At 39.4% G+C, this 13,669-nt stretch overlaps 1 protein-coding gene across 3 annotated transcripts in view; it reads left to right on the top strand.

Annotated features, from left to right (window-relative positions):
- The window catches only part of USP31 (ubiquitin specific peptidase 31), a 98,482-nt gene that overhangs the window by 38,615 nt on the left and 46,198 nt on the right, over window positions 1-13,669 (top strand). For 2 of the 3 annotated variants that reach the window (XM_082362384.1, XM_082362383.1), the window contains exons 2-6: window positions 7,157-7,294; window positions 9,223-9,311; window positions 9,402-9,494; window positions 10,111-10,246; window positions 12,530-12,674. In XM_082362384.1, the coding sequence (XP_082218510.1) occupies window positions 7,157-7,294; window positions 9,223-9,311; window positions 9,402-9,494; window positions 10,111-10,246; window positions 12,530-12,674 (601 nt within the window). The remainder of the gene's footprint in view (window positions 1-7,156; window positions 7,295-9,222; window positions 9,312-9,401; window positions 9,495-10,110; window positions 10,247-12,529; window positions 12,675-13,669) is intronic. The other variant, XM_082362385.1, reaches the window with a different exon arrangement.

Here is a 13,669-nt window from a genome sequence, read left to right as displayed (position 1 = left end):
TGAAGAACCTCAAGCCCTACGTGATCCTGAGTTGTAGAAGGGAAAAAATCATCTATTGAACAAAATGATTATGGGCAAAAATATTTTAAGGCCGTTTTAATCAGATGAGGTTGAAGAATAGAGGTAACTATGGACAAGTTACTTCACTTTACTGAGCCCAAGGTTTTTTATCTGTAAATAGTGATGTTAATACTTAACAGCCTAGGGAATTTCTGGGGATTCATTTTATAGGAAATGACACCTATAAACAATTAGTATAAAGCCTGATACATTACAGGCACTCAAATATTAACTTATTGTTATTCTTTGTGTCAAGTATTTTATTCACTAGGCTTGGGGGAAATAACATTGAATAAGACATTCCTGATCACTGTCTAGTGGTGGAGACAGATATAAGATTATATATTCTGGTGATTTGAATAAAATGTAATAACTGATATAATACAGTTATGACAGAAGAGCCTCCCATAAGTTTTAATGCTTTTGGAACTGAAACTTCAGAGTTTTTCCGATGTAGCATGCTCTTTCTCAGTCGCAGCTTCACATTAGAAATAGAATTGTGAAAAAAGAAAATCACATTTGACAAAAAACTAGTGATGATCAGGTCCCACCATAGACCTAATTAAATCAGCATCTCTGGGCTGCTGCTGTGCATGGTTTTTATTTAAAAAAAAAATTTCCCCAGGTGATTCTAATGTGCAGCCAAGGGTCAAGAGCCAATGCTTTAGATACTTTCTTCTCTTTTTCTTTGGTGTTTTCCAGGATTATACTATACCATAGGATAATTCCTTGCTTTTTACTTGACTTTTGAAACTTACATAATGGCAGGTGTTGAGAGTTTAAAATGCTTTTGTGATCTCATTAAAGCCTCACTATGATAAATTTAGAAAAGTATTATCATCCCCATTTTGCAGAAAAGATAGCCGAGGCTCAGAAAAACTACACCTTAAGTAAAGGGTAGACTTAAGCCAAGGTATTCAGAATCGAGTCTTTCTGTTTCTATTGCATTTCTAGCAGAAACTTCCAACCACTGTTTAAATACTTAAAGGTCTTCTCTTGCTGCTATGTTTTCCACTGATACAACTTTATGATCTGTTGAGAAATCTTTGCTCATTGTTCATCTGGCTGAACCACTTGTGTATTTCTTTTTATATTTCTTCCTTTTATTCTGGCTCTAACGCTCTTGACCATACTTCCACCCTTAGCTATAATTTCTTGAAATGCAGTAGCCATTTTTCAATCCTTTTTTTACAGTTTTTTCTTTTATAAAAGAATATACCCTTTCCTATTTTTTATTTCAGCGGTGAGTCCCTGCCACTAAGTCTTTGTGGTATATATGAATTTGTTTAATACTGAAAACTAATCTTATAACTGCAAATATCTGTTGTTGTCCAAATCTGTTTTAGTTCCTGAGTTTGGATCTTGAGAACTTGGATATAAGGGACACCTGTACTTGAGGTAACCTTTGTTCAGTTCTCTGTCTGGAAGGATCAAGGAGCTCTGTATCAGAATAACTCACTTTTCCCTGTGGCCAGACATGAACACATGAACAGGTTGTGTGTGGTGTTCTCTACTCTTCTTCCCGAGTTGTGTTTCCATCCTGGAAGGAAACTTCTTTCCCATTGCTTCCTTCCTTTTCTGTCTTTCTCCTCTCCCACCAGGGTCCCAGCTCCATCTTGCTGAGGAAGGAGGCGGGGGCAGTGCATTTGGGAGATGGGAGTGGAGGGCATTCTAGGCATAGGGAAAGTGTGTGAAAGTCTGGAGGCCTTACTGTCTCTTTCAAGGGCCCATAGTTGCCACGGCTGGCTAGTACTGAGGGCCTCTCTGCCTCATGTGTACTGTTATGTGAACAGACCTCCCCACCAGAGGTGACAATAAAAGGAGGAAAGGCTGAATGAAAGTCACAGAGAGCCCCGTTGAGTGTGGCTGTATTCTGTACCCTGGCATGGAATTCTGTTGTATGGACACTTTATCACTGTTTTTTATGGGTCATATCTGGTTTTACAGTATTCATCCATTTGTACCAATTTCATCCACTATGTTTTTACTTAATTATTCTTCATCAACTTAGGTGTCCAGAAAGTCAAATACAAGAGATGAAGCTTTTCTCAAGACAAGTGCTTATCATTCTGTTCTTTCCAGCACAGTCCAGGAACCAAGTTTCACTTTTAGATACCATCTATGAACCCAGCTGTTTTTTTTTTTTTTTTACACTTCATCTTTCTCTTAAGATGTAAATATATTGTCCTCCCAAGTCCTTCTGTTCTTTCCCAGAATCACTGAAAATAAATTCTACATTCCTTCTGGCATAGAATCAAGGAAAGTGAGTGATGATTTGGTTTGATGCGTTTTGGCAAGCCACCCTTTCCCCAAAAGAGTAAGCCAACTCCTGATCAGTGATGTCAGACCGATACTGCCATGTCCATTCCCCATGGAAGGAAATCACCAATAGCCATTACTTTGTCATCTTCTTGGAGTCAGGTAAAGGATGTCTTGAACCAGTTACTGTCTTTTTGCTGGAGCCCAGGATTCTGCTGCTTCTGTACTGGGGCTCTGTGGAAAGAAAGAACCTCATGTCTAGTTTTATAGCTCCAGTTGGATAGACTTCATTCTTTTCCTTTTCTGGACCATGCTTCCAACTCATTTTTTTTCCCCTTTAAGGGGAAAAAAAAAGTTCTCTGTTGTTCTAGTCCTTAAGGTTTTATTTGAAGGGTAAAAAGAAATTTTATGAGGCTTGAAGGCCCTACAAATGTGTTTGATTTTTTCTTTATAGTAACTAGATGTTAGGGATCATCCTGAATGGAAAATTAGAAAGATGGTTACATTTATTTGTAATAGGATGTAAAGGATTTAAAGCAACAGATTCAGTTTAATGTTTTTACAAACCAGAATCATACCCAAATTCTATAAAATAGACACAGATGTGTAAGGTTAATTTTAAGAAGGTTCTTCTCTATTTTTCATAGAAGTGACAAATTTAATTTTAAATGATTTCTCAGATTGTAGCAATGCTTATATTTACAGATGACATATTCTAGTGATAATCAACTTTTTTAAAAAACTGCAAAAATACAGAAGTATTAATTTTAGGACATCAAATAAGCCAAGATTTATTAGGAAGAAAAAATCATAAAAGACAAACCAAAGCAGTGTCAGATGTGGCCCAAAAGAAAAACCAAATCACTTGCTGGGACTCTAGGGGCAGAGCTTGGGTGAAGATATGGGATGCCAGGGTCTCTGTGGTGGTCCAGCTCAACTGCTTCATTGTATGACCAGGAGTCAGGTTTGGTGAGTTACCTAAGATAACCATCCGTGTGTGGCAGAGCCATGCTTGAGCCCAGGTTTCTTGACTCCTACTGTGTTTCTTCCTTCTGTAACACACGCTAAAGGATGGTTACTAGGTTATTCTGTGTTACGGTTTGTCTGGGGAAGAAGTAAAATAAATAGTCCTTTGGGTCTCTGCAGTGGGAAGAAGTCACCATTGTGAAGGGAAAAAGGAGCCTTTGTGTTGTGTATGTTCAGTGAGGTTTCCTTTAAAATTTCATTTAGTTTGAGATATAGTGATTTAGGGCGGGGTTGACCCAGAGCAGTTTTGGCCCTAGTTACAGAGGGTTGTGGAAGTCCTGTTGCTTGTTTAGTCGTGCCCAGCAAGAATCTTGTTGAGCAGCTTCAGCACAGCACCTTTTACAGAGTGATTGGAGGATAAATGCTGGATGAGTTGAAGTGATAGTGGCAGGAAGCATAAATCAGATTTAATGCAATCCTGATAAAGAACTGAATGTTGTCTCCACCCTGAATTTGGTGGCCACCGTGCATAAAATATCTGCTTTGACACGAAAAGAAGCATTTGATTTCAGCTAATTTGTTTCTTAGGATACATATACTGAGAACTACCTCTCCCTCCCCTTTGGGAGTAAATAAGGGAGAGGGTCCTGAACAGAAGCTTGTTATGCTTCTAGCATTTTGTGTGCCCCAACTATATGCCATGAGATTTGTCTTTACCCTTGCTGTACCTAAAACTTCCTCTTGGCAATTGGCCTCTGCTTCCTCCGCAAAACAAACAAAGGTTCCCTGCCTTCCTGTCTATAACTTCTCTCAATCCATAATTATCCTTACCTCCTTCTCTTCTGTCTCTCTTACCTCCTGTTTAAGATAGTTCCTCTACCTCTTTTCTGAATCCTTCCTTCTCCCCTTACTGAAGAATCCTCTTTCTTCAAATATCTCCTTTCTGTTAGCTTCTGCCCTCAGCACTTAAATCCCTCTGTCCTGTAGGTGCCCCCTCCAGAGAGTTACAGCATCTTTTCTTCCTGCCTTTTATAACCAAGCTTCCTGTATATGAAGAGTGGTCTAATTGTAACCATTCAATTTCCTTACCTTTTCTTCTCCTTTAGCCTCTTTGATCAGTGTCACTGAAATTGCACAGGCAATCAATCTCTTAATTTGCAATTCCAAAGGACCCATCTCTGTGCTTGTCTTACTTGACTTTTCTGTGGTGGTTTACATCCTTGTATCCATCTCCTTGGAGGTTTCTTCTCCGTCAGCTTGTGTGATGCCACTCTCTTCTGGCTGCTACCTCTTATCTTCTTCTTGGGCTTCTTTTCTGTGACTTGTCCCTTCTATAAGATTCTGCCCTAGCTGCCTCCTTTTCTCATTAAATGTTCCCTATTTCCTCTATGCTCATATGATAGGTGTATGTGCTCTGATTTAACTTCCCAGCTCAGATCTCTTTCCTGAGCACCAGACCTAACCTCACTTGAGATCCTGTAGGTACCTCAAACTCAACATGTTCAAAGCTCTGCAGTCCCCAGTCTCTTCCTCAGTTCCTGATTTCATTATGCACCAAAGTCTGAAACTAAAAACCTTGGTGTCATCCCCGATTTCTTCTTCATATCACTCAATATAGTGTCACCAGTCATCTCTTTCTCTTCCATCCTGAATCAGCCAGAGGTTTACCTGCTAGTGCTGATGATGTTTTTTTTACTGATCCATTTTTCTTTGCCAGGAGGTCTCTTTCTTCTGTAGCTCACTTTCTTCCGCTCTTCATGCCAATGGCTTTAGTTTTGATTCTCCTAAATGAGAACATAATCATGGCCGCAAGCCAAACCATTTCAAGATGGAGTAAGATGTCAAGTATATAAAGTGCTACAGGGAGAATGAGAAAGGTGAAGACTGAGAAAGAAGAAATTAGATTTGGTGATGTGGGTGGCGTCTGACCTCTGGGGTAAGTTTTGTAGTGTAGTGAAGACTTTTGCCCACACCCACTCTGCCTTTTGTGTACCTGTTTCTGAGGTGGCACCCAAGTGGTATCCTTCAAGTCACTTGAAATCTTGTTTGTTATCAGGGTCCTTTCTCTCCCTTGTTCACTTCGTTCAGTTAGTGAGTTTTGCCAATGACACTTGTGTATTCTCATTTGCGTTGCTTTGATTTTTTCCTTCTTAAATTCAAATTTTGTAGATCATCTTTTTGTTATTCACATCTAATTGATCATCATGTTGTGATGGTTCTTCTTCATAATTAAAAATGTATCCCTTCTTTTCATCTGTTATCATTAATTGGAAAATACAATGGACAGTTATTGGTTCTTTGGCTTACTTTGTCATTCTTCAACTTTTAATACTATTGATCACTCTCTCCTTCGTAGCTCTCTTCTCTTGACTCTTGGGACTCCATTCTCTTGATTTTCTTGCCACATCTTTGATGGCCTTTTCTTAGGCTTCTTTTAGGACCCCCTAAATATAGAAGTCCTCTGGATTCTGTCCTCTGGCTTGATCTCTCATGATCTTGTCTGGGCAGTCTTAGCCGTACTCATGATTTCAAGTACCACCCATCTGTTGACCCCTAAATCTTTGTCCTGAGCGCAGACTCTTCCACTGAGTGCCAGATCTGTTTTTTTTAGTTGTTTGCCAGGTACTTCCGTTTGGAGGTTCCACAGAACTTCAGATATAGTGGATTCTAATGGGAGCTCATCATCCTCTTTTCCAGACTTCTTCCTTTTTTATTTTGTCTTGATGAAGGGAACCACCAGTGGCCCATCATCCAGATAAGACACCTGAATGACATTAATGCCTCTGTCCTCACTTTCCACATTCATTAAGTCACAAATCCTATTGATTCTACTGCCCAATTTTGAAATCTCTCTCAAATTTGCTCTCACAGACTTAGTTTAGACCCTTATCGTTTCTTGCCTGATCGTTTCATTTGTCTCCTAACTGCTCTCTCTTTGTGCAGTTATCTCCCCTCCTTTCTCCCTACTTCCAAATCCAATACTCATAGCTAAAATTTGTGTGCTTATTATATATCATTTACATGTGAAATGTTTTATATGCATTCTCACTTAACCATCACACTAAATCATTATATCCTTTTTACTTTGGAGCAGAGTAGGCCAGGCCTCACAAATAGTGGTAGGACAGAGAGAATTCAGGCTATATGCTCCAGAGCCCATAATCTTGATGTTAATTAACCAGTTCACCTACAGCCTTTCGTGGCCACCCCGCTTTGCATACTCTAGTTTGGAAGCAAGTCACTGCCACAGTCCATATTCAAGGTTGTGGGGCAGGGTGGGGGGGTTAAGGTCCAACTCCTGGAGGGGGGATTATTGACATAAATTATTCAGAATTCTTCTTTAAGGAAGATTTGTCTCTTCCCACTTATTTATTCACTCAGTCATTTACCTTACATAGACTTGGTTATTTTATACTTTGGTTTATAATCTAATACTATGATACTTATTTAACCAATTCTCATTTTTTTTCTTTTACTTTTTAAAAAGTTGAGGTATAATTGACATATAACATTAGTTTCAGGTTAACAACATAATGATTTGATATTTATAACAATTCTCATTTTTAAGATGTTCGAGTTATTACCAGTTTTTTGCTGTTAGTGAATGAATATCTTAGAAGTCTTGGCATGCTGTTTTGATGGTTTCCTTTACATATATTCCTAAAAGTAGGATTGTTGGGTAGGTGCATTTAAAAGTTTTTGGTACATGGGTGAGGTTTTTACATTGAGCATCTGTTTTCATATTTGCTGTCTTTCCAGGAAGTACTCTCTAACACCCTTGAGATCTTGCGTTCCTCTTTGGGATTATGAATAGTTTATCTTTAAAGCCAGGAACTCACAACTATTCATGCTGATTTATTTACCTGTGTAGAGTATTGTGTCAAAGAATGCACTGCAGTATCGGGGAAATTCCCAGCATGACGCCCAGGAGTTTCTGCTGTGGCTTTTGGACCGAGTTCATGAAGACCTCAATCATGCTGTGAAGCAGAGTGGCCAGCCTCCTCTGAAGGTAAGGGCGCGCGCCCTCAGGGCAATCAGGGAGCAGTGAGTGGCTGCGGCACAGGCCACCGGTGAACCAGTGAACCTAGTGAGGAGTGAGTGTAGATTCTTCCTCCAAACCTCCTCTGAGGAGTTGTTGCAGTTTGCAGTTAGTTAATATAGTGAAATTGACTAAGCTCTGGGTGAGTATAAAATTCATGGATACTTAGAGACTATTTCCCCTGTTTACCACTGTGCTGGCAGTGTGAGATAGGAGCTTACACTCTCATGAGAGGGGATACATTTGCATGTATGACTAGCTTTAGACTGACATTAAGGGATTCCATCTCACTGAACTGTTCTTAAAGCAGAAATTTGCTTTCTATTCCAATGAGACATAGTCTATAGATCATTGGAATGTGAATACACAATCAAAAAGGAAATGTATTGATGTCTCTGCTGTTAGGATTAGATTTGAGTGTAGGAACTGAACCCTTAGAATATACTTACTGAGAAACAGTGATTCATTCTCAGTTTTTATTTATGGAATCTTAGTATGATGGGTAAAGTGATCTATATAATGGAAATACAGTGTTCTCCTCTCACAGCTTTAAAAATTTTTGATAATTTTTCTGTACCTCAAATTTTATTTTATTTTACTTTTTTTATTATTTTTTTAATATCTTTATTGGAGTATAATTGCTTTACAGTGTTGTGTTAGTTTCTGCTGTACAACAAAGTGAATCAGCTATATGTATACATATATCCGCATATCCCCTCCTTCTTGAGCCTCCCTCCCACCCTTCCCATCCCAACCCTCTAGGACGTCACAAAACATCGAGTTGATCTCCCTGTGCTAAGCAGCAGCTTCCCACTAGCCATCCAGTTTACTTGGTAGTGTATATATGTCAGTGCTACTCTCTCACTTCGTCCCAGCTTCCCCTTCCCCCCACCGTGTCCACAAGTCCGTTCTCTGTGTCTGCGTCTTTATTCCTGCCCTGCCACTAGGTTCATCAGTACCGCTTTTTTAGATTCCATATATGTGCGTTAGCATACGGTATTTGTTTTTCTCTTTCTGACTTACTTCACTCTGTATGACAGACTCTAGGTCCATCCACCTCCTTACAAATAACTCAATTTTGTTCCTTTTTGTGGCTGAGTAATATTCCATTGTATACATGTGTCACATCTTCTGTATCCATTCATCTGTCGATGGACATTTAGGTTGCTTCCATGTCCTGGCGATTGTAAATAGTGCTGCAGTGAACATTGTGTATACCTCAAGTTTTAAATTTCTAGTTTTGGTAAGTTGTTAAAGTATTCTGATTCAAGGTCCTTTGTGCCTGAACATTCTGTACTATCATATGACTATATGCTTGCGGCTGACTTTCCCACCAGATTGAGACGTACTCAAGGTCAGGCACTGTGTCTTATTATCTTTGTATCTTAATGCCCTTTGCATTGCTCTCTGCACGTGGTAGCTGATGCCCAATAACTGTGAGGGGGAGGGACACGAAAAGGTTAAGTAAAATGTGAAGTAGAATGATTAGGCCCAAATAAGCAGCAGAGGTAATAGGTGCCAGACAAAAAATTCTCTTTAGGCAGGGGAGGAATTGGTACTTTTGAATAGTTGGGATTATTTCCTGGAAGAGGTTGGAGGGGGCCCTTTGAGAGTTGGAGGGGGATTGGAGCACTCTGGGAAGGACTTCCCGACTGCCTGGATGGGGTGGAGAGACAGGTAAGCACTGTGTCTGTGAGAGCCTGTGAGGCGATGAGTCCATGTGACCCACACCCTGGCATCTGTGTTCTGGTTCCTTTAGCAGATGTCTTTCCCTGAAACATCTGGATCTGATGCAGATCTTGTAAAGGAGGTCAAGGACATCTGTGACATTTTTAGGCTCATCTTTAATTAAGAACTGGCACTTTTAATCTGTGAAATTGTACTTTATTTTTTTTTAGCCACCGTCAGAGACTGATATGATGCCCGAGGGACCATCTTTTCCTGTCTGTAGCACTTTCGTACAAGAACTTTTTCAAGCCCAGTACAGGTACGAGCAAATTAAAATTTCCCTTATGTTGTGTGCTTATGTAGTTCTAGGTGATCTTAATGTGAGTGTCTTACATTTTTATTTCTGCAGATCTTCTTTGACGTGTCCTCATTGCCAGAAGCAGAGCAACACTTTTGATCCTTTCCTCTGCATTTCTTTGCCAATTCCACTACCCCACACAAGGTAAGAACAGAGTTAATAAAATTAAGACTATATTCCTATATGTTCCTTTTCCTCTGTAGGCTCCTGTTGGTGCTTCTTGCATATTTAAACAAGTAATTGGATTAGTGATAAATTGAATACAGGCATTGTTAAGGCCTTATAGAAATTTATAAATGCCTGTCTGAGTTTGCAGGGTGAGCAGGTGCACGGGGCAAGCAAGTCTTTTTGGTTGGTCTGGTTGTAGTCTGTTCTGCCTATAGGTCATCCACCTATAGTATGGGGGCCGGAGAAGGTTGTTGAATGCCTTCTAGAGCCTCTAGAGACCTTATGTTCCACTTTTAATTAGCTGCTTTATTTGAACTGTTCCTCGAAATTTCTAGGAGTTAACGCTGTTATAAAGAATATACAAAGCACAGAGCCAAGTATTGATATGCTGTATTTTTGTTGTGTTGCCTTTATTATTATGCTGTATTGCCTTTCCCAAAGAGTTCTTGATTGTTGTTTGATAGTTCTACTTAGGTCCAACTAAAGGTGTGGGTTAGCTTTAGTTTTGTTGATTCCAGGTCAGGGTTGTTCTGCTTCTATATTTTAGTTGAAGTAAGTGACTAATAGGAATATCTGACTTTGATCTGTACAGGCCTCTGTATGTCACTGTAGTGTATCAAGGGAAATGTTCTCACTGCATGCGGATTGGTGTGGCCGTGCCTCTGTCTGGGACTGTCGCCAGACTTCGGGAAGCAGTGTCTATGGAAACAAAGATCCCCACTGATCAGGTAATAAGCTTGCTAAGACCGATTACACATGAGCCACAAAAGTGTTGCTTTTTCTTCTGGAGTTTTTTTAACAGTTCTCAGCCAAACATGGTTGGAGAGAAATTTAAAACCAGTTGTTTCTAGTGTTGAGGGAAAAATAAAAAATCAGGATCCAAAGGAGAAAAATATACACAAAACTTCTCATGTTTCATTTAATTGTATATATATATTTAAAAGGAAAAGCTATGACTTTACACCAAGACCTTCTTTTAGCTTTGTTTATAAAGTATAATTAGTTAACCCCTCTTAAATCATTCTGTGGATGCTCATGTGGGCAATAGGAAGAGCATCCTGTGGTATTTGAAGGTCAGAGAGGCTTAGAAAACTCAACCAGTGGCTCTTGAAAATCCCTTCCCATTATGGTGATAAGAATGGGCCTATTTCTAGTACAGTACATGTAGGTGCTCAGTTTGGTTTACTTTCTGATTAAAGCTAGACTAGAGTCTCTTACCTTGTTTAGATAAGAGAAAAGAAAGTTGTACCTCCTCCCTTTCTTTTTTGGGTAAATTTTTGGTAAGTACTTATATTGACCAAAAATAATTTTGGCCTGCTTGTGACTTGACATACTTTTGCATACTCTTTTACTCAATTCACTGTTGGGGTTTTATTTGGAAAAAAATTCCCTATTTAAAATTTACCAAGGGAAGATGATTCAGTGGCTGAATAGCTTTCCCTAGATAACTTCTGGAAGCTGCTATGTAATCATGTGACTAATAAAGGTGTTTTGTACTTTGGCCTCCTGGAACCTCATTTGAAAAGTTACCACAGTAAAACAAAAACAACCAGCAGTGTTGCCCTGATATAGCAAATATCTCACATTTTCATAGGCCAAGTACTGGCAGATTGATAAAATGTTCACATTTTTCCTTACTTTGAGGTGCTCGTTGATTTATTTATTTATTTATTTATTTTAAATTCAAGATGAGGGAAAAGACAGAAAGAGGGAGGCTTAGATGTGTGTCCGAGGCAGATCTGTCTGTATCTTTAAATCTTCCAGTGCTGTCTGGCTCTTTTTGCATTGTTTAAATGAGTGATGTAATTACAAGTTTGTTTTTGACTTCAGCTTGCTGGAGAAAGTGAATTATACTTGCATGTTCACCTTCAGGAAAACAGTACGGTCATTAAAATCATTAGAAGAAAAAAGGGCCAGGAATATTTTTCTTGGACTGTTTGTGGAATATGCCACCAAGCTCCTTTCACCTCATCAACTCATAGTATGTTTGTGATAGTAGAGGGGACCTTAGGGGTCCAGTCCAACCCCCTCATTTGAAGGAGGTCCAGAGAAACCATGTGACTTGTTCAAGATCACAGGGCTGTTGGTGGCAGGCCAGAACTGGAACTTCTTCAAGCTCAGTCCAGTGCTTTTTCACTAGAGGGTGCTGCTGAGCACGTAATGAGGTCTCTAAATGTCTCCATTGTCTTTTTCCCCATCTTTTGTTTTTCTTTCATTATAAAATACTCAACCATTTCAGAAACTTAACTTAGAAGTGAAAGTATCTTGTACTAAGTATCTTAAGAACTAAGGGTTACTAACTTTAATACTGTGTTGTATATTCATTCATATTTTTTCCTGTGCATGTACTATATTAATATTTTATGAAAACGGAACTGTGTACTCACATTTTTCTTTCCCTACTTTTAATATTTACTTAGGAGATCTTTCCACGTTAGTGCAAATATATGCAGCTCATTCTTTGGAAGCGCTTTATAATTCCAGTAGAACTATAGTGTAGTTATTAACTAGTTCCTCTTGTTGGACATCTGAGTTGATTTCATGTTTTTTCCAATACAAATGTCCATGATTATTTGACATTTTTTAATCTGAAAAGAAGAAAATTTAATGGTAAGAGAAAGTCTTGGAGTCAGATGTGGACTCTCTCCTCGCTACGAGGCTGAGTAGTTGTATAACCTTAGGCAAGTCACTCCATCTCTTTTTAGTTTCTTCCCCCTGTGAAAGAAGGGCCTTAGACTTTGTATCTGCTGAGTCTCTTCACCGAAACTTAGAGGAAACTCTGGATTTAGAGCCACAGCACTCTGAAATCAGTATGTTGTTATACAATCATAGAAGATACTGTGCTTCCAAGACTCTCTTATTAAAGGCAGATCACATCGGCTTGATGAGGTGTCTCCAAGCCCTCGGATCACTGCGGTCCTGCTGGTCTGGAGACGTTCACAGCTGGATTGGGAGATCAATTCATATTGACTTTCCAGTTATCCAACTATTTACATTTTTCCCATTTTTAGATTGTGTTAACAGAAATGTACTATGATGGGTTCCATCGTTCCTTTTGTGACACAGACGACCTGGAAACAGTCCATGAAAGCGACTGCATTTTTGCCTTTGAGACTCCAGAAATATTTAGGCCTGAAGGAATTCTCAGTCAAAGAGGTAAATGAGTATCTGTTTCCATAATACCACCTGGGTTTGCAGGTCTAACAAATGTCTACCCTTTTAGATTATTATATGATGGTATAATTTTTTTAAATTGTGGTAAAATACACATAACACATCTTTTTATGATGGTATAAATTTTAGGTAACATATTTCCCTGGCAGAAGGCAGTTCTTGGGAAAAACTTTATTCCTGGCCTTGTTCTTCAAGATCCTAGGGCTTCTGTTCTTTTTGCTCTACTCCAGTGGTTGTCAAAACATCAATGTCTCCTGGGAACTGATTAGAAATGCAAATTCTTAGGTGCCACTCTAGACCTACTGAACAGAAACGCTGGGGGCAGAGCCCAGCAATCTGTTTTTAACAGGTGATTCTGATGCACATGAAAGTTTGAGAGCCGCTGCTATACCCAGTCTTACCAGTATTTTCTACTGGTGATTTTTAGAGCTAAACTCTCCACTAGCCCCCACTTTTCTTCTGGTTCCATTCCCTGACTTCCAGCTGTCCACTGGAATCTCTGTTTATAGTCCTAGAGGTATCTTACACTGAGCGTTTCTTTCTTAGTTCCTCTTGCGTTTCTTCTGTGAAATACGGCATTACCATCCTTCTCTTCGCCCAAGCTGGACCCAAACACTTCTCCCTCAGATTTTGACTTAATTCCCAACTGATCAAACATTGAAGTTTTCCTCTGCATTCTACTGCGACTGACACAGTGCAGACCAGTCTCAACTGGGCTTTTCTAGTAACTTCTTTACCCCTGGGCTTTCTCTCGTTCAGTTATTTCTTCACAGCACCACCAGACTTATTCTGACATGCAGTTCTGACCACGTTATGTGCTTATTGATTTACCAGTGCTTCCTTTTTGTCTGCGATTAAATCTGAATACCTGGGAAGAATGCATGGCCCCTCATGATTTGGTCCTTGCCTTTTTTCCAGCCTCTCTACTATATTCCATTTTCTTCCCCATGTACCCTATCCAAGTTACTCTTTATTTC

Source organism: Balaenoptera borealis (assembly GCF_965194805.1).
Source record: "Balaenoptera borealis genome assembly, chromosome: 16".
NCBI lineage: Eukaryota > Metazoa > Chordata > Mammalia > Artiodactyla > Balaenopteridae > Balaenoptera > Balaenoptera borealis.
Note: the sequence above shows the minus strand (reverse complement) of the source record. Positions and strands in the feature narration are given on the sequence as shown.